Consider the following 20940-nt stretch of genomic DNA (forward strand, 5'->3'; position numbering starts at 1 on the left):
AGCCACCCATCTTACCACAGAGTAACTCTGGGCGGCTTATAATAAAAAAATATAAATATACAAGCCAAACTTTACGATCCAATTATGTTAATTGATCAACCACCTCCACTGTAATGTTCCCCCATTGGAACCCCAAGCTAGCTGGCACAGCTAGGTTTTTAGGCTCTTACAATAGGTCAGGAGGGTTGGAATTTTTTTCAATTTATTTATGCTTTCACTTATTTATGTTAACATTGAGAAGTGAACATTTTCATAAATGAACAGAATCACAAATGGTAAGCAATTTTTCTAGTCTATGCATAAATATCTGCTTGCTTTCAACTTCCAATCTCATTTCCCTCTTCAAATTCATTTTGTCATCCATAAAGTGTCATTTTCTACTCTACAGCTTCCACCCTACTTTTCAATGCTACAATACAATACGAATATTTATTTCGCACAATTTGTTTTCACAGTGTTTCACTGTTATATTTCCAAACTGCTGCAATTCAACATATAAGTACCACTGTTATCTTTGTTTACTTTACCGTAAAAAGGTGTGCAGGATTTCAGAATTATTAGAATCTAATTCCTTATTTAATTTTGAGTAGTCTATGGTAGAGGATGCTCCTTTTTCAAGGTCAGCAAAAAACTTCTCCTTTTCTTCTTCTTCTTCCAAAGTATCCAATCCATCTCTCAAAATATTCTCACCGGGTCCCAAAGCAACAACTGAATCTAAATGATAAAAATATCGGAATATATATATATATATATATATATATATATATATATATATATATATATATATATATATATAACCATATGAATTTATACCTTAGTACTGTAGCTGCCAAATGACATTCAGGCATTTTAAATAAGAAAACAAGAATATTAGCATATGGTTCTAAATTCCCATTTGTTTAAACATAGGAAGTAAGTCCAAGACTACAAAGGAATGTGTGGGCAGACTGGTTCCCAATGGAGAGAGGGGAAAAAAAAAACAAAAAAGAGGAAAAAAAGAAACATGCTTTGTCTTCGCATAGCGGGACAGTTCTGTGAGCTCATATGGTTTGAATGAACTATTGGACTGGGGCAATTATACAACTAGTACAGAAACCTAAAGCCCATGTATTTTCTAGAGCTAAGTTGTAAAACACTCCTTGAATCAATCATACTGCATTTTAAACTGCGGCACCAGGGTAATAAATAAATAAATATATAACATCATTTTGAAGTGACCATTTCTTCAGAACGATGCAACATAAAAACCACTTTTTTTAAAAAAAATAGCCAGTCTATACTTGCAATATGTTTGCTAGCAAATTCTTAAAATACAGCAGAGTAGAAGAGACAATGTCAGAAGCACTTTTACCATTTGATTCCAAACTATCTTTGCTTAAAGAGACAGAAACACCATGAAGCTGCGGGAGCTGGACGTCTTCTTCAAAATCTTCATCTACTTCCTCGATAGAAGGAGAAAGCCTCTGTGATTTCAGAAAGTCATTGCTGGTGTCAGGTATACCTTAAAACAAAACCAGGGGGGAAGGGGAATGAATATGGATAAATCTATACTTGAGCACAGAAATATATTGAATGATGGGTTCCAGTATGTTGCCTGCTTAAAATCTCAATTTTCAAAACAGTTTACATGTTGCATTTGGTCTAATAAGCTACCCAAGAATTGTGATGTGAAAAGTAATATCCCCAATGTACGTTCTCCACAGAATACTTTGGATTTTTTTATGGCAATTATACTCATTAACACAATAAACTGGCAATTCTGTTTTCCAGATTACTGCTAACAAACAAACATCCAGTTCTTATTTGTTCCACTGCTAATTTAAAAAACAAAAAACTAGATTCACACTCCAGGACATAGGATCTACTTATCTTATCAATGTAATTGTATTTAAGGATAAATCACCTTACTGAAAAATACTTAATATTTAAATAGTTTCATACAACAGGTTTAATTACAAAACAGAAAAACATGGCATTTCCTGGTTAATATTTTTAAGGTTGGATTATATATATTGTTTTGAACTGAAAGCAAATTCCACTGTAGTACAGAGAATATAAATCTTTAGCTGCTCGATGAATCCTAAATATACAAATGAATAAATCATTATATTTTATAAATATAATTGGTCTATAATTTTGCTAAAGATTACACAGAATATTCACCAAAATATTTCAACAGAACTCAATAAATTTTGTGACTGAAGAACCAATATCATCTTTATATATTTATATAATACACATAGCTTCTTTATAGGACTAGTTTTTAAAAATGTAGTTTTCATAACGTGGGCTCTCACTTGACTGCCTGGCCACTCAAATCAAATCTCTCATATTCTGGTCATTAGCTTAATTTGAATCATCCAGGATTGTTGTAATTTTTCAGAATAGTGCATTTAAACATTAACTTAAATAATATTGGAAGATCTTTTAACAATGGCTTATGTACATGGCTTTTGATTCAAGATCAATTTATAGAATTAAATATTTCATAGAAACACAGGAACTATCCACCTAGCTCTTTACTAATTGGTGCTTAAGGTGTAGAAAAGACTCACCTAAAAGGCAGTCCAGGAGTAAATACGATTAAATACTCTGATTCATAGTGATTCAATAGATTTTCAGATTAAAAATATTTTCAATTTTGCTTGTAGATGACATAAATTAACTAAGGATCTCATATATACCAATTAACACCATCGTTTTAGCAAGTTCCTTCCCATTGAGATTATAATTGGCAACAACTCAGTAACAACTTAGTAACAAAGTAAAAGCACTGTTACTTGAAATAAATTAATTTTGAGTCCCAACACATCACAACTAACATTAAACACTGGCATTTATAAACAGGAAATTTAATCCAGTACCAGGCTCATTATCTGAAAATGATATCTTCTTTTCACAATCCTCGGCCACTGGATCTTTTATCCCAGTAAGTTTCTTCTCATTCCCTTTTGATACACTTTTGATAAACTTGCTCTTTTTTGGAACTTTGGAAATTCAAGGAAATAACAGAAAAGATTGCAACAGTCAGCCAAAAGAAAAATCAAACCACCAAGAATAAAAAAAGAAACGGAGTATATACAGTAGTGTCAATTTCTAGACATGCCAAATATGAAAGTTTGGAATCAGAAACAATTTTCAGTTAAAAATAATAGCACCCAAGAGTACTATTATAATAATTTCCTTAACTATAGAAAACACTACTAAATCGAAGGAGAGAAATTGCTATGCACTAGCAAGCATGTATGTAGATGGTTTTGTTTGTTTTATTTAAAGTTGCATTTTCAGTTAAATGTTGCAAATCTAACCTTTCTCAAGTAGCAATAAAATAACAAAAAATAATAATTTCTACTTCTAAGTATTATTTCATTTGACTGCATTTCTGGATGGTTTACTTTCTATTTCCTATAACTGGGGTAATGTCTCAAGAGACATTTCAAGATAAACAATTTATTTTGAATTATACACAGCTTATATATCGCCTTTCTATTTTTGAAATTGCTGTAAGAAAAGTGTCACATTTCTCATATAATAATATTTAGTTCTTCAGCAAAAAAATCCAAGAAGCATTAAGCATTAATATTAAATATACATTTTGATTCTCAGACTGTGTATTCCAAAAACTTTAATAACGATAATTAATGTAACACTGAAAATCTCAGTTTACAAATCATATACTCATAACACTCTAAAATCTAAGATTGTATAAACTTACATAGTGGGACTCCAGAATCTCATAAGGTAATTCTTGCTCCCACTGGCATGAGTGTAATAATTTATTCTTTCCTCTCTATTTCCCTGCTCTCCCAAGATGTCTGGACTTATGTGGGAAAGGACATTTGGTAAAAAAAATAATCCCTCTGCTTATGGTGGATCAGAAAGTCCTTTCATTTGCAGAATTGCAAATCTAGATCACGCTTACTAAAAAAATAAGGCTAAACAACTTAATTTGCTTTTATCATCTTATTGCTAAATATTTTTTTCTTGTACTCTTCATCAGAAAAAATACTTCAAAGTATATTTTTGAAATGGTAGCTTAAGAGCTGTAAATATTATGTTTTTTTTCTTCACAAGTGTTTTATATTAAAAACAGGGCACTGAATTAGGAATTTTCATTGCAAACTTAACTCTTCACAAAACTGAAATACTGTACACTTCAGTAAGCTTTACTTCCCCAACTGATAAGTTTTGCAGAAGTTATGAAAAATCAACAGTATCTACTACCAAATTTTATCCAGTAGTGATCATATTATTTGATTTTCACTCATTTCAGAAAGGATATTGATCTTCACGTTTCTTCCAACTAAGTTTCATTAGAGGATAGGCTACAGAATATTTATGCTTAAAGTAAAATACATAAAAATCCCAAACTATATTATTATAAGACAGTGCCATATGACAGATAAGGAGATTTGCCAAATCCACTATATGGGTATTTAGTTAGAGAGAATATTCTAAGTGTTCCTGTTCAGTGTGCTTTACAGTTTAATAGTTAATTTTTCAATGAACACATGAAATGGATTAACAATACAATCCCTTGAATATTTATTTGGAATGGTACTTGATTCTAATATATATGATTAAGAATGTAAATTTGACCTCCGATATCTACTTCTCCTGAATCTTATTTGTTTATGTAAATATGGAGACAATCACAAAGTGGTTTGAACTGTTATAAAAAGAATGAACTTATTTATACTTATATAATTATACAGTTTTTAAAAATGATTTACAGTTTAAATGATTGACAAAAATTATGTGGAATATAGCACAATATAGCTTCAAACAACTCTTGAAACAGCTGTCCAAGCTCAGAAAAAGACACTATGCTTAACCCTGTTAAGCTCCTCTTTCAAAAAATTTGCGGTCCTACAATTTCTACTTCATTTTCTCTCTGTCTCTCTCTCTCTCACACACACACACATAAACAGCCCCATCTCTATACATATGAATAAAATCAGCTCAAATCAATCCACTTTAGGTTGCAATCATCTTCATTGAAGGTAATTTATGAGTTGGTATGTATCCTACTTCCCAGTCTAGGCCAGAAAGACAATAACTGGCCCAAACTTTACACACATACTAATAAAGAGAACAAAAGTGATTCACTGACACCTTGTGGCAGAGATGTTACATAGAATAAATTTCAGTGCAATACTGTACCATTATCTGAATCATCTTCTGTTATCCACCATGGCACAGGATGCTTTTTATTTTTAGACTGCTCAACTGATTCAGAAATAGTAACATTTGGATTTTGTTCATTTCCAAGTGAATCATCTGAAAGAGACTGAATAAAAAGAGAGCAAATTTGCTGTTATTATTTATTATTGCTTCATAATTTTTTATCAGCCAGCCAAGTTTAAGCTTGTTTAAGGGTCTATGATTTCGAGGGTTAATCCTGTGCTTAAAATACAGTGGTTCTTAAAATAAAATTTTGCACCGAATAAATTGTTGGAGGGGCACAATATTCTACTGGTACACTGGAAATAGACAAATAAAAATATATTAGTACCTCTTTTAAAAACTGCTCAAATTTTTCATCTATATCTTTAATTGAAAACCGGTGAGCCATAGTTAGAAAACAACTTCCCGAGTCACTGGAATGATCAAACAGATCCTGAAATGAAAAAGGAGCATGTAATTATTGTAGCCAGAATTTTAAATCTATTACTTTCTAAACTTATATTATAAAACTTCACTTGGCCAATAATGAGGATGGACTAAAGTACATTTCTTCAAATGCATCACCAAATTTAAGATCCTGTTGCTTTGGGGCAAGGAATGCAAAATCCATACAATAAGCTTAAAACAGCCTTAGACTAAACCATAACTGTTTCAATGCTTCCACAGAAACATCCTAATTTAAATTGGTATTTTGTTCATATGTATGATGTGGCACTTTGCACCGATGGCACTTCCATTATAGTTCTCAATTCAGCTATTAAGAATGCTTACTATTCATTTTCTTTTTCTTTCCAGATGGATAAGCACATATGGTACATACAGTTAGCAATTTTTTTTGTATTCTGTATGGATATAGACAGCAATTTTGTATATTGTTATACAATATACAGTAGTCCTTGACTTACAACCACAACTGGGCTCAAAACTTTTGTTGTTAAGTGAGACACTTGTTAAATGAGTTTTGTCCCATTTTACGATCTTTCTTGCCACAATTGTTAAATGAATCACTGGAGTTGATAAGTTAGTAATCTGGTTATTAAGTGAATCTGGCTTCCCCATTGACTTTGCTTGTCAGAAGGTTGCAAAAGGTGATCACATGACCCCAAGACACTGCAATGGTCATAAGTATGAACCAGTTGCCAAACATCTGAATTTTGATCACATGATCATGGGATGCTTCAAAGGTCGTGTGAAAAATGGTCGTAAGTCACTTTATCTAGTGCTCTTGTAACTTTGAAGCGTCATTAAATGAACTGTTGTAAGTCAAGGACTACCTGTACAGGTTTGTAAGGCTTTTGGTTTTCCAGCTGATAAACCCAGCATCTTAACCGCTAAACCATTGTGTCACCCTATAGATAGCCATTTTGTATATTATGTTATATATTCAGTGTTGATTGAAAACAGCCTTCAAATCAACCTTTGAGGAGTTATGAATATAATGATTTATACATTCTAATTCTGTAGTAACAGAACAGACCTTCTTCTGCAGCAGCCCCTCCCCATTTCTCTTCCAAACCTGTTCTGTATATTGAGAAGCCTTAAAAATGGGGTGGTTGTTGGAATAAGGCTGTAGGGTAAAGTGATATCAGTCTACTTTCTATCATCACCTGATGTAGAAAAGCACTGGACTCCATCTGTTTACTTATAAATGTTTGTGCAAGAGACACAACCATTAAATTAATACCAGTTCACAAAGGCCTTAATTTTGAGATGGACTATATGGTTGTTGTGATGTGGAGATGTGATTAATATTACTCAGTAATATTAATAAACTCAAATAAACTGTCAAAACTAATTATAACCAGAAAACTATTGGCTTCAATACATAGTTTTAAGAATATTCCTTATGCTGATTTCTAAACACCATAATTTCAAAATATGGCATTTCCTTATTTTTAAATATGCAATTTTCATGTTTTTACACAGACATCAATAATAATGTAAATATTATTTTTACACCAAATTTAAATAAAAAAATATTATTGACTCATGCTAACCAATGATCCAATTCTATTTTCCTGATTCAACACTACTGGACAGTAGACTTAGTTGAAATAATTCAAGATCCATCAATTGTGTACTCTGTTAATAAAAAAGAAAGTGTTTGCAGAATGATCTCTAATATAAAGTTTTAAGCTCTTTAGGTATAGTGACCAATTGCACAAAATATTCACTAAATAATAATTTCCACATTAAGAACATTTTCCATTTCTAATCACTCATCTCCAATCATTAAGGAATGTCTATACAGAATAATATAAAACAACAATGGATGCAGAAAATTGAATTTAATAAAACATTCTAACGGAAAAAGTCTCCAACATAAAATTATGACAAATCCATTTTCCACATCTAACCTACCATTTTAAAGGTACAAAAATTTATTTATTTATTTGATTTATATACCGCCCTTCTCCCGAAGGACTCAAAAATGACATTACTGAAAATATATAGCATAAAATTCAATAAGAACTGTATTTGATAAGATTGGAATAAATGCCAGGAGTAAAACTCAAATGGAGTAAGACTGTATTTTAATTCATTTCATTAGGTTTGTATCCTGCCTTTTATACTGTAAAGGAGGCATCATATAGAGTGCTTCCTCCTAATATTTTCCCCCACTATCACCCCCTTATGAGGTAGATTGGATTTAGGAGGGAATAACTGGCTCAGTCACCCAGGAAGCTTATGGCTGAGTGTGATATAGAGCCTGGGTCTCCTAAGTACCAGTCCAATACTTTAATCACTACATCTATCAGCCTCAAATTTATCTATGTCTGATCGCAACTGAAATCCAGCAAAGAGCAAGACCCACTGAACCAAGCAGTACTAAATAAGCACAGTTTGGATCACATTGCCCGTCTTTCCTATTTGCCACCAGTTTAGACAACTTATTTCAGAGCTCCTCAATGGGTTTTGTATTTTAGCACTTTTGGTGAGAACCGGTCCCATCAGATGAGGCTGTCAGTCCTCTTGTCTTCGGGTCATTGTCAAAAAATACTCCTCAAGCTGGACAGGTAATAACTGAACCATTGGCCGTCTTTCGGCCTCTAAACCCAAAGGTTTGATTTTATTTCCCCCCAAAAGGCTTTTTCCCCCAAGGACCTTTTCAGAAGACTTCACCATTTTGCTTAACCCGCAACCTTCCCCACAAGGAAATCCGGGCATTGCCGTTCAACAGGACAAGGCAAGAGACGCAAGCTAAGGACGAGCAGAAAAATTTCACGGGGGTTTTCTGTCGACGACTTCGCGTCAGCCCCGGTGAACGGCTCGTCTGCTCAGATAGGGCGGCAAACATCTGGGCGATCTTTAGGTAGTAGCGAAGAATTGGAGGTCCTCTCTCTCTCTCTCCTACCCTCCCCTCCCCGCAACCCCGCCGTTGGTCACCCGAGCATAAGCCATCAGTGGCGTAACGTGGCTTATCAGCACCCGGGGCAAAGCAAGTAATTTGCGCCCCCTAACCCGTGGATTTTAGCACTCGAGTCTCTTCCACTAGATTAGTTAAAGAAACCCTTACCCCCTAAGCCAGGGGTCGGCAACCTCGGCTCTTTTATGACTCGTGGACTTCAACTCCCAGAATTCCTGAGCCAGCATAGCTGGCTCAGGAATTCTGGGAGTTGAAGTCAAGTCATAAAAGAGCCGAGGTTGCCGACCCCTGCCCTAAGCACATGTATTGTTTGTTATGAAAATATTGATGTAATTAAAGTAAAATGCATCTAATGCGCCCCCCCCAGATGTTGCACCCAGTGCGGCCGGCCCCCCCTGCACCCCCCACGCTACGCCACTGTAAGCCATGCCGGACCTGCTACACCTCCTGCGCGCCAATTTCTTCTGGGAGCATCTCTAGGCGCTCAGGGAATCAATCCATCGGGGGTTTGGGGGGGGGAGTCGGGATCTGGAAAGCAAAGCCGGGTCTCGTTACGCGAAAGCGGGAATGACAACTGCAGGGAATATCTCGGTCACCTCCCCCCTCTTGCAGGCCTTCCTACCGAGGGCTGAGCGGGGCAGAGAGCCACGCCGCTCCGGCCCCGCGCAAGGGAAGAGCTGAGGCGAAGGAGGTCAAGGGCGCCGAAGTAAGTTCACCTGCGGAGGAGGAACCGGCGAAGGGAGAAGCCGTTAAAGAGGAAAGTTCCGGGCGTCAGCGGGGGGGGGGGGTAACCTAGGCAACCCGACTGAACCCGTGCGGCCGCCGTAAGCGCAGAAGCGAGCGCTACAGGGCCGCAATAGGTTACGTGCCGGTGACGTAGACAACAGAACGCCAAGAGGAGGACGGAAAAGCTACTCTTTCTTCTCTCCGTTTGTCACGTGATGCAAATAGAACTCCGTAACCTAAAGGGCTCCGTGTGTGCGTGTGCGCGCGCGCTTGCTTGCTTGCTTGGACGGCGAAAGTTGGTGTGTGTGTGTGTGGTGGAATTAAAGCAGGTTTAATTCCCAGGGATTTTGCGCCTTGATACTTTTCAATTGAAGGGAGAAATGAGACTGAGCTTCGCTGGTTTTCGGCGGCAGGACCAGCATTGCCTTCGGTGTCCGGTAGCGACGCGGTACATCAGGGATCTTCAAACTTGGCCCTTTTATGACTTGTGGACTTCAACTCCCAGAATTCATCAGCCATGCATGCTGGCTTAGGAATTCTGGGAGTTGAAGTCCACAAGTCATAAAAGGGCCAAGTTTGAAGACCCCTGCGGTACATCCTCCCAAAGGCAGAGCAGCTTGCTAGTCCTCTGGGCGGCTCGGCATCAAGAGGATGCCCTAAGCACGAGAAAGCCGCCTTATCTGGATCCTGGGCTAGTCCCCAAAACTGGGCTGCAAAAATCCGGAGGATCGTAAAAAGACACGGGGAAACTTCCTCTTGGCCATCTAGTTCAGCGTTTCCCATCCTTAGGAACTTGAAGATGCGTGAACTTCAACTCCCAGAATTCCCCAGCCAGCTATGCTGGCTGGGGAATTCTGGGAGTTGAAGTCCACGCATCTTCAAGTTCCTAAGGTTGGGAAACGCTGATCTAGTTGACGTTCAGATTATTGAAATTATTTCAGCTTCTGAGATTGCTTGGTGATAAAAAAAGAGCGAGCTGTGAAGTTGTGCCTTGTCTTGAGTATGTCGGCTCTGTGTAGTATCTTGTTTGTGTGGAAAAGGTAGTGATATCAAAGCTGGAGGGGTTCGTGTAGGCCTCGTAACTGATTCCCTCTCAGGGCCAAAAGCCACCCCTGATAGATGGTTTGGGAAGAAGCAGTAACTAGCGTTGTCCATATAGGGAGTTAAATATTCAATTCATAGAACTTTAAATAATGCAAGTGATCTGCATAAGAGAAAAGTTTGAAAACCAGTTTGGTGTATTGTGTGAATCCTGCCATTGCAAATAATTTCAATTGTGCCATTTCAAAGCTAAGGATGCCTTTTCTTTTCCTGGACAAATTCAGAGGCATATGTTTTGCAATTTTGGCATACAGGTCCTGGAGCCTAGAACAAAATGGTTCAGGATTGTATTGATTATTTCTCAAAGTGAAAGAAATTATTGCCTGTATCGGCTTGCTTGCTGTGTTTGCTAGATGGTGTAACACACAGTTGGTCAGGAAAAGAGAATTTTGACTTTAGCAAGTGTTAAAGAGCAGGGGAAAAGAGACAAAACTGGTATTTACCAACTTTATATATCAGTAATAAAAAAAGTAATCTAAAAACTCTCCCTACAAATTCTGAAATGATATATGGAAATAAAAAAATCTGTTCTCTAAATTTTTAACAGCATGTACTTTAGCCCCAAAACTGTATAAATGGGAACAAATTACACAAAGGCAATGGAGTCGCATAATATTTCTCTCTACCCTTAGCTTAAAACAAAAATTTGTCTTAATTGTGCCATTCTGACCTCAAATATTTGGAGCTAGAAAGTTGCTGGGGCTTTGGATAATTTCGTAAAACATTCCAGGACAGTACTGTTTATAGATTAGGCTGCTTACCAGGTTATCCTTGCTTAAAATTAACAGCGTTGTTGAATCCTAAATGGCTCAATAGAGACAGTCAGAACAAAATGGGAGGTTCTGACAAAGGCCTTGGGAGAAACACTCAACATGCCATTTTTCTCTACTTACATTTAATCACAGTGTAAACTTACATCCTTTTCCCCTCCCATATTCCTGTAACATTGCTTTCATCTCAACCTACTCCATGAGTAAGGATTGAGTCATCCTTAGTTTTACCAGTGTTAAAAGTATTATTTCATAAACCCTGTGGAGTGGCCAGTGGTAGGTAAAATCAGAAAGCTACTTGTGGGCTGTTTCAGGCTGATGTTTCAGGCTCCTTTCTGAATGATTCCTGAGCGTTCTTATCTGTTTCAATTTTCCTATTGTTTCCTTAAGGAACTGACTTATTTGCCAAAGTTTGAAATAGTAGAACAGGCTAAATGATAGAACTCTCCCCCTCCTTACTTTTTGAACAGAGCATGTGCATCTGGAAATGATCATGCCTCTATAAAGGAAGAAAAAGAAAAGGGAGGGACCTCATAGTCAGAATTGTTCTTTGTGATTCAGCTTCGTTTGTAACTCCAAACTGTTGAGTTTTTGTTTTGTTTTAGTTACTGTACTCCATTTGGGTACCTATAGAATGGGACAGAGTGAGCGCCTGTTACTTGACCCAGCTTCTGCCAACCTAGCAGTTCGAAAGCACGTAAAAATGCAAGTAGAAAAATAGGGACCACTAGGGTGGGAAGGTAACAGCGTTCTGTGCGCCTTTGGTGTCTAGTCATGCTGGCCACATGACCACGGAGACATCCTCGGACAAGCGCTGGCTCTTCGGCTTTGAAACGGAGATGAGCACCGCCCCCTAGAGTTGGAAATGACTAGCACGCATGTGCGGGGGAACCTTTACCTTTACCTTTTTAGAATGGGATGCAGGAAGAAAAGGAAGCTAGAGAAGATAGGCAAAGTCCTATAGCCAGATCTGCAACCGTTCCTCCTGCAGTGCCGTGTTTGATGTTCAGAACAAGGAGGTCAGCAATACTGGAGGAATCAACCAGCTGCTGTTTATCATTCAGTGCACAAGCAAAATCAGGACAGCACCATTGGCAGTGAGTCAAAATAGAGACCATAAAGGCAAGATAGGGATCAGCAGTGGAGAAGCATTTTTCATACTGGTGTCATTTTCTGCTAATGGATGAATAAAACTTTAGCTTCGCAACAGCAAATGTACATTAGGGATTTGTTTCTTGCAACAAACGGGAGGATATGCTTAAGCAGCAAGCAAGAATAAAAGATTAAAGCTGATGTATGAATACCTTGTTTGTTTCCAAGCGTGATACAGATGGTGTGGGGTTTTCAATAGGGAAGAATGTAGAACTCTGCATACGGGCTACTACAAAAAAAATCCTATTAATGCATCTGCCATTTCTATGTAGACATTTCTCCCCCTTTGGTTATATACCAGAGCTTCAGAAGTACCTTCTAAAATTGACTTCTGAGAGAGATTTTGCCTGTTGGACTCTTCAGCATCTGAACTATTGGGTGTGCCAAAATATCAAAAATATTCTGAACAGATTACAAGAACTAAATATATAGAAAATGACCAAATTTTCTTGTCCATGGCTACCATGTACTGCCCTGGCTTATGGTGGATAACAAAATGAAAGTGTGTGTGCATGTGTGTGTGTGTATGTGTGTGAGAGAGAGAGAGAGAGAGGGACAGATTCTACAAATTCCAAGGATGATAAGCATCTGTTGCCATTACACTTCCCATCTTTTAGCTAAATCTCTTGATCTTTTGATGCTTTATTATTGAGCACAAGTGGCAGCACCTAGTCAAATATGTCTAATTTTGAAAAAAATAAGGGTTAGATTTGGCTAATATTTGGATGGAAGATCAGCAGACACTCTCAGGGTTGAAGGCTAGTTTGGGAAGTCAACAAAACACCCTGCAAGAAGAGAATGACAAACTGTTTCCATATTGTTGCCAATACCAATATGCCCATATATTCACTAGGAGTTAAACTTAAGGGAGACTCTACTTTTTATGAATGTTTTAATATTTTTTCAGAATTTTGGTGCAAACAAAATAAAGATCCTAGCTTCCTTTCAACTATGTTCAGAACAAAAGTAGTGTAGGTGTGTTACCTGGCTAAATGCTTGCTATGAGGATCATTTGGCTTAGGAGTTTTGCACCACAGTTCAGTGAAACTATTTTGCTGAAGAAAGCAAGTTTATGTTTCTGAGTTCTTGATTTTCCTCATACGAAAATGTCAAGTCATTTTGTAAGCTAATCAAACTACACTTGGGTTTTGAAGATTTTTTTTTCTGTTTTCTTTGTCTAATTGGTTAAGGTTTACATTGGTTCCCAGTTTTACTTATTAAAGTATACCCATTAGTAGTTTTTTTTTAATAAAAGGAACATATGTAGAATCAAAGGGCAAAATATGATTTTTATATAATACGGTTCAAATTTGAGCCATATTCAAAGTGGCATTAGCCCAGCTACCAGATGTGAATCTGTGCTTCCATGAGACATTGTATTAATTAGATTACACTGAAAGAAACTCATATAGTTTTAATATATGCTACATATTGACTATATTAAAAATTGGTGGATCCAGAGCAAATAAATAACACAAAACTCGGTGACAAGGGATCTGCCTATACGACCTTATTGTCCTCTGTCTATATGGTATGCTGAATAAATAAAAGTAGAAAGTTCAGCAGCAGCCAATCATCCTATTCATTCATACTCAATACAAGAAATATGGAGCAACTATTAAATTTGCTTTTAAACCCCTTATAATAAAGCTTTTGAATCAAGAGCTCACTGTATAAATTGTTTCACCCAGACAACAATTCTCATAATCCCTTTGCAGAATAATATGCAGATGCCTCTTATTCTTTTAGCTGATCGACATATTTGGATATTTTTAAAAAAGAGTAATTTTGATTGATTGATTAAATTTATATAACCTAATTGTGATAAATGACTGGGCAGCATACAGTAGTAAAAACTAATACCAACTAAACTTAAAGCAAAAAAGTAGTAAAAAAAATTGTAAGAAAAAAGAAAAAGAAAAAAAGAATATAATAAAAAGAAAATAAATATAAAAAGAAGTGATTTCCAACCATCCTTACAACAAGAATAGCCAAATTTAGTAACTCTTCATTCCTTAGGTAAGGTAAAGGTTCCCCTGCACATGCGTGCTAGTCATTTCTGACTCTAGGGGCTGGTGCTCATCTCCGTTTCAAAGCCGAAGAGCCAGCGTTTGTCCGAGGACGTCTCCGTGGTCATGTGGCCGGCATGACTAGATGCCAAAGGCGCACGGAACGCTGTTACCTTCCCACCGTAGTGGTCCCTATTTTTCTACTTGCATTTTTTACGTGCTTTCGAACTGCTAGGTTGGCAGAAGCTGGGATGAGTAACAGGCACTCACTCTGCTAGGCGGCACTCGGGATTTGACCCGCCAAACTGCCGACCTTCTGATCGACGAGCTCAGCGTCCTAACCCACTGAGCCACCGTGTCCCTTCATTCCTTATAAGATTACAAACCTTCCCCTATCTATAAGAAAGTCCATAAAACATCAAGTTTTTGTAAAGCCAATAAGAAAACATTTTTCAGGTAGTTCCCTTGGTTGTCATTGGTATTTTCCCTTTAATTAGAAAAACTTCATCCATTTTCTTTTGTACCCAATAAAGCATCCTTTTTCAGATCATTCTCCTGTTCTGTCCTTTATAGTTCCACTTCTGGTACTTATTCAGTCTTGTCAGCGAAATTTGCTCCTCTCATTTCTTCATTGACATCTTTTGGAGGTAATCTATCCATGGAATCAGACACATTATTGAGACTGTTGACATTGTAGCTATTAATTTTTGGCTCAGTTTTTCAAAGATCCCCTTTAACAGTTCCAATGTTATTTTTTCTTACTATTTAGAATTGTAAATAGTGTCAATTTCTAAAATCCTAAAGTTGCTTATTTTTGTTCCGAGGCAAGATAGCCAGAGTAACTTTGGTTCCCATGAGAAGCTAGTTCTATTTTATAGTTAATTCCAAAATTTTATAGTAAAAGTCAATATTCCTAATTTAACTGGACTCTTAAATGTGTTTGTAATGTCCTTAAATCAAAAACCTATTTCACTCTCTGCTGTTTATTTGAAATTCTTTTAAGTTATTAAGCTTGTAAATAGTTTTTCTTTTTTTCCAGTGTTCAAGTTGAAGTCACCCAGTGAGTTTTCAATTTTGTGATTCCGAAGATCCCTTATAGCTTTAAGATGGTTAGTTGGCAATTTCCAAAAGTGATTAGAAACTGAAGCTTGCAAGCTTAGTGTCTTTTAAAAGGCTCTGCACAATGTTGAGCAAGGTGGCTAATTCTTTTGCCTCCTGGTTGTCAAACCCCCAGAAGACTGCTCTCCTGTCTCCTTGTGAAAAGCAGCCAACTGGAGCATATGTAGGCTATCTTCCATCCTCTCCTTATCCAGAGAAGTTCTGGTCTACTCATTGGTTCTTTAGTCTTTGCTTCTGTTGTTGGCTTCATTTTTGTGGAGAGTTCTTCAATTTGCCAAGCCCTCCCTGAAAGTCATAGTAACCATATTTGGAATATGGAGGTCATGTGTATGCCCTAGCTATTGTGGAGTAGGCAGCTTATGCAAAATGGCTGTGTTAGTAGAGAAACCATAAGCATCAACCACAAGAAGGCTACCAACAAAATGTCATAATAAAGAATGTCATAAAAATATTTAGTCTTCAATATTCCATAGGTTTGTGATAGCTATAACAAATTAAAAGCATCTTCTAATGTGGCTACTAATGTGACAGAGAAATACTCTGTGGATTGATGTTTCAAATATTCATAGCTCTTGCATATTTTCTTTTAGATTTATTAAGCAATGTATTTTTGAAGATGGTAGCAATGCCATGGTACTTTATAAAAAAAAACCTTATGCTTTTTTAAAAAATATTTTATTACCAGAATTGCATTCAGCCTAAATGATGATGCTTTATAACTGTGGGAGAATAGGAACAGTATGTGTTTGACTAAGGCATCTGATAGATTTCAGGACTGGATTAGCCAAAATGGGAAACGAGATTATGATAATAAATTGTTGGCCGTTTTCAAAAGCCATTTTTAACATTAGGGACTTTATACAAGATGAAAAGCAAACAAACAGCAGTAAATGGAGATTTTCCCTTAAATGACAATCTCTATTCATAGCCAATGCTAGAACTTCCGTACATGACTATGCAGTAAAAATAACACACAACAGCTGCACACGCACGCACACACACACACACACACAGCAAAAATGAGGAGAAGAAGGAGAAAAAGAATTGCTTAGCACACATGGTTAAGTTGTACAGAGCTCAGAATTTCCATTAGTTTTCTGGAAGATATATTTTTTTTATACACAGTATGAAAATATGGAAATTCAATCAATTTTATTGATGCAACTTTACTCTGACTTTCATAGTGGAAGATAATAACATAGGGTGAAAGGAGCTTTTATCCCAAATAGAGACATACTGTGCAGGACATCTTAGAACAAAGTAACATCACATCTCTTCCCTACTATGGTATAAGAAGATAGTACGTCCTCAAAGTATTCCAGGACAGCTGGCAATTCAATCATTGATCCATCTATACCAGACATGTCAAACACAAGGCCCGGGGGCCAGATCTGGCCCTCGAAGTGGTTTCATGCGGCCCGCGAAGCCATCCTGGAAACAGTGAGGGAACGGCCCTCACTGCCTTGGCCCTGGCCCAGAGACCCTCCTTCTGCCAGAGACCCTCAGATCTGTCCCACTCCTGCCCAGGCCCCCATAGGCACCCTTGATGCCAACGATGTAGAGCTGGCCATGCTCACCCAGTAGGCCGTAGGCACTCTAGCCGTGCCCACCTTGTAGGCCACGCCCACCCCGGCCATGCCCACCGGGCCCCCTGAGGGTAACCGCAATGCTGATGCGGCCCTCAATGAAATTGAGTTTGACAACCCGATCTATACTGAGGTCACCCTGGTATAAAGATTTTGCTCCCAGATTTAGTCAAAATTTCAGAATTTTATGTATGTAATTTGAATACATACAAAGAATATTACTAATATTTATAAACACAGATCTCTACGTCCAATAAGTAGTATTACTGACGTATTCAGAACATACAAAAATTAAAAGGTGAACAATTCCAGCCGTTTTTTGAAAATTGTAGTTACTTAAAAAGAGAACTACACTACAAGGAACAAAGACTGCTTATTAATTTTCAAGGGGAGTGTAAGTAATAATTGTTATATTGCAACATTTCAATCTAATAATCCTCTAGTGTAGCGTCCCCCAATCTTTTGGGCACCAAGGATGGCGGTTTTTCCAAGACTGGTGGTGTGTGGTTTTGCGTGCTGTCTCGATCCCACGCATGTACAGATGGGGCTTTGCTTGTTTGTGCAACCCAGTTCCTGGCAGTCTGGACCAGTGCTGCTCCACAGCCGAGGGTGGGGGTTGTAGATCCCTGCTCTAATGGGTTGAGATACATTACTCCCATTATCCAAACAGAAAGTGATTCTAATAGAGAGAGGTTACATTTTTTCTGGCAATTGTTGTTCAACTTCAGGGAGGCCTGACCATTTGGTGTGGAGATGTCGGCAACGTAGGAGAAATAGTGTTGGTATATATCAGGATTCAAGTAGGGTGCACAATTCTCTTCACTACTTTCCTTGTATCCTCAGATACAACAACAGGGAAGAAGTTAAATCTCTGAAAGAGTTTAGTTGAGGAATAACTTTAATTCACATCACTCCTGGCATGCTTAGTAAACACATGAAAGCACATGTGAAGAAGGATATTTTCTTGGAGCCCCAACTTGTGCATTCTGGAGATGTTAGCTATTTGCTCTAGTTCAGAGGTAGACAACTGTGGCTCTTTTATGACTCGTGGACTTCAACTCCCAGAATTCCTGAGCCAGCCATGCTGAGGGGAAAGGGAGAGGTTTCCAAGCTGAGCCATGCTGGCTCAGGAATTCTGGGAGTTGAAGTCCATGAGTCATAAAAGAGCCAAAGTTGCCTACCCCTGCTGTAGTTCATCAGAGCATGGTGAGGTTCTTTGAGGTTTCTTCATGTTGCACTGCCTAGCACAGTGTTGGTGAACCTATGGCACACATGCCAGAGGAGGCACTCGGAGCCCTCTCTGTGGGCACGTGCACCATCGCCCCAGCCCTGCCTCCCCCCACGGCCCCCTCCTCACCAGCAGCCCACCTGGAGGAGAGTCTCCCCCGGGCGCGGCCCGCATGGAGCAGCGCAGCCAAGTAGATAGCCGGGTAGCAGGGCCAAGACTCTGCTCTTGCGCCCCATAGTGTGCAGATGATGCTGCGGGGTGTGGGCGGAGGGTGTGGCTGCCATGGCGCTGCAGGGCTGCCTGGGCGATCTGCAGCAGGCCATGGAGGCGGTGCATGGCCCTGTGGGCGGGCGGGGCAGGGGGCAGGCAGGGCGGAGCAGGCAGGGCGGGAGGCGGAGCGGGGACGGGGGGCGGTTTGGGGGCACTTTGTCTGTAAAAGGTTCGCCATCACTGGCCTAGCAAATTCCATGTTAAACCAGCCAATTGTGAACAAGAGTCAGCCTTCAAATGCTCAACAAGCAAAATTTGTGGGCTGCTACACAATTATTATTTTTTTGAGGGATGACTAGGCTATGACTGAGAAGGAGTTCCACTGAATATAAAACAGTGCTTTAAAGAAAATTGTTTAATGTCACTCAATGGAAAACTGCTAGCTGAAAAAAAGAATCCTCTTGCCATCTTCTCAGGCCTGTTTCCTCATCATGCCAGCATCAAAGCTTCTCTGCTCCCATTTTTTATTTCTTCTAATAAACTTGCTTCAAAATGCTGGCAGAGGTTTCAGCCATCCCTTTCAGAGTCTTGCTTGGTTATTTTTAGTCCTTCTGAAGCCTGGGAAATCAGAAATATAGCTACTTTGAACAGACAAAAGAGCCAACTATAGCACAGGCTCTGAATTTGATTAGATAAAAAAACAAAGAGGTTCTGTTAGGGCAGAGGCAGGAAGAACTGAGGTGGGTGGCAATATCTGTAATAACTCAAGGGAAATGTAGCCTCAAGGCACTCAAAAGTGGGTGTAAAAATAACATAAGCAATAGGCAACTTTCCCACATCTTGAGATGTCTCTTCAGCCTAAAAAAAAATCCTTTGCTCTCACTTGTTCACTCACTTTTGTTTGGGTACCTTTAAAGTATAATAAACAGCAGATGAATGAAAGTTTCCTCTGAGGATCTTTAGGAAGAGATTCTCACCAACCTCCTGAAATCCATGTCTCAGGAAATAAGAAATCCATTACAAGAACCCTTTGGGAACTGAAGTTCCAGAATCAGGATTATTTTTTATTTATTTTATTTTAATCCCATTTATATCCCGCCCTTCTCCGAAGACTCAGGGCGGCTTACAATTTAAGCACAAACCAATGTGCTTAGCAATTGCCTTCATTCTATGTATATGCCTGCTTATTAGGGCTTTTGGGGCCCCCCAAGCGGCATTATTACAAAGTCAGCTTATTGCCCCCAACAATCTGGGTCCTCATTATGTACAAGTTGTCACCTGATGTAATCTGAACCAATTATTTAAAGTATGATATTTGCTTAAATACGTGGGACAAATATATGGGTTTCAGGACCATCATAACTGAAGACGCTTTGGCCAATGAAACCCAACTTAAGATAGTCGCCTTTTCAGAACAACAGAGCATCATGACCATGGTGGAGTTCTTGGTTAGAAATATCTCATACTGCAGGATTGGCAATCTTACTCTAATGCCAACTGATTAATCTGAGGAGGACTTTTGAGTCCTACATAAATAGTTCTTTAATATTGGAGAAGTTGTTTAATGGTGGGGAAGCTACTGATGCTACTAAATTACCACTTCCAGAAGCCTCAGTCAACGTGTGGGATGGTGAAGAATGCTGTGAACTTCATTAACATCTAGAAGACAAAATTGTAGCCTTTTTTCTTTCCCACTTGTTGATAATTTAACTCAGTTTTGCAAATCTGAAAGTACACTTCTCCCCCATCACGTTTACAATTGCACAAAGTGTGTACTTAAACAGGGCGTTAGGTGCTCTTCAAAATGGAAGAGTATTTAATATTTTGTTCCATGTTCTATTTGATTATGTCCTCAGATCTTCAGTGCAAAACAATAATGTATTTGTCAGGAAAGTATATTCCTGGGAACTTGCTTAATTATTCTATAGTTTTCCTAATCTCTAATTTATTGTAAATAGTACTAAGTGCTTTTCTATTAATATGCCTTGGTATTTTAAGAAGAAAAAAAAGCAAGAGTTTACTGTAGGTTTTATGGATCGATGCTGAACCTTGTTGGTTCCAATTATCTCTCTTAATTAGTTTTATTTGAATTACTCCCATTATTTTTATTTCTTGAAATAATATTCATACCTACCTTTTTAGAGAGAAATCAAAATTAACAATCAAAATGCAAGAGCAGGTATACAGCATCTGGGGCATAAAACAGTGTCAGTGAGTTGTCAGAAAATATATTTTCATCATCATTGATGTCCATATTTTGCAGCCCATTATGCTGGTACAGTACCATTCAAGCATTTTACACTTAAGGTGACTCATTTCCTGCTTTGATTGCAGCAGGTAAGTTTAACTTGCACCATTGAATTGGATGGAGGATTGAGCACTGTAATCTAATACATTCTGGAATGGGTGGAGATTCCATATGTCCCAAAGTAGAGCATGATGGAGCTTACATATTTGTAAGTACTATAAATCATTGAAAATGGGA

The 20940-nt window shown here is 38.1% G+C and overlaps 2 protein-coding genes across 4 annotated transcripts in view; one reads left to right on the forward strand and one right to left on the reverse strand.

The window, feature by feature from the left end:
• Positions 1 to 9372, reverse strand: part of CEP162 (centrosomal protein 162) — a 41923-nt gene extending 32551 nt beyond the window's left edge. Inside the window, exons 1-6 of one of the 3 annotated variants that reach the window (XM_083379806.1) lie at positions 9271 to 9372; positions 5516 to 5620; positions 5164 to 5290; positions 2865 to 2987; positions 1352 to 1501; positions 528 to 714 (exon numbers count right to left, since the gene is read on the reverse strand). In XM_083379806.1, coding sequence (XP_083235932.1) covers positions 528 to 714; positions 1352 to 1501; positions 2865 to 2987; positions 5164 to 5290; positions 5516 to 5575 — 647 coding nt within the window. In that variant the 5' untranslated portion in view covers positions 5576 to 5620; positions 9271 to 9372. The other 2 variants (XM_083379807.1, XM_083379808.1) reach the window with 2 other exon arrangements.
• MRAP2 (melanocortin 2 receptor accessory protein 2) overlaps positions 1 to 20940 on the forward strand; it is a gene marked incomplete at its 5' end in the record, with an annotated part of 869028 nt that overhangs the window by 42387 nt on the left and 805701 nt on the right. The gene's annotated exons all lie outside the window — the stretch shown is intronic.

Source organism: Vipera ursinii (assembly GCF_947247035.1).
Source record: "Vipera ursinii genome assembly, chromosome: 1".
Classification (NCBI taxonomy): Eukaryota; Metazoa; Chordata; class Lepidosauria; order Squamata; family Viperidae; genus Vipera; species Vipera ursinii.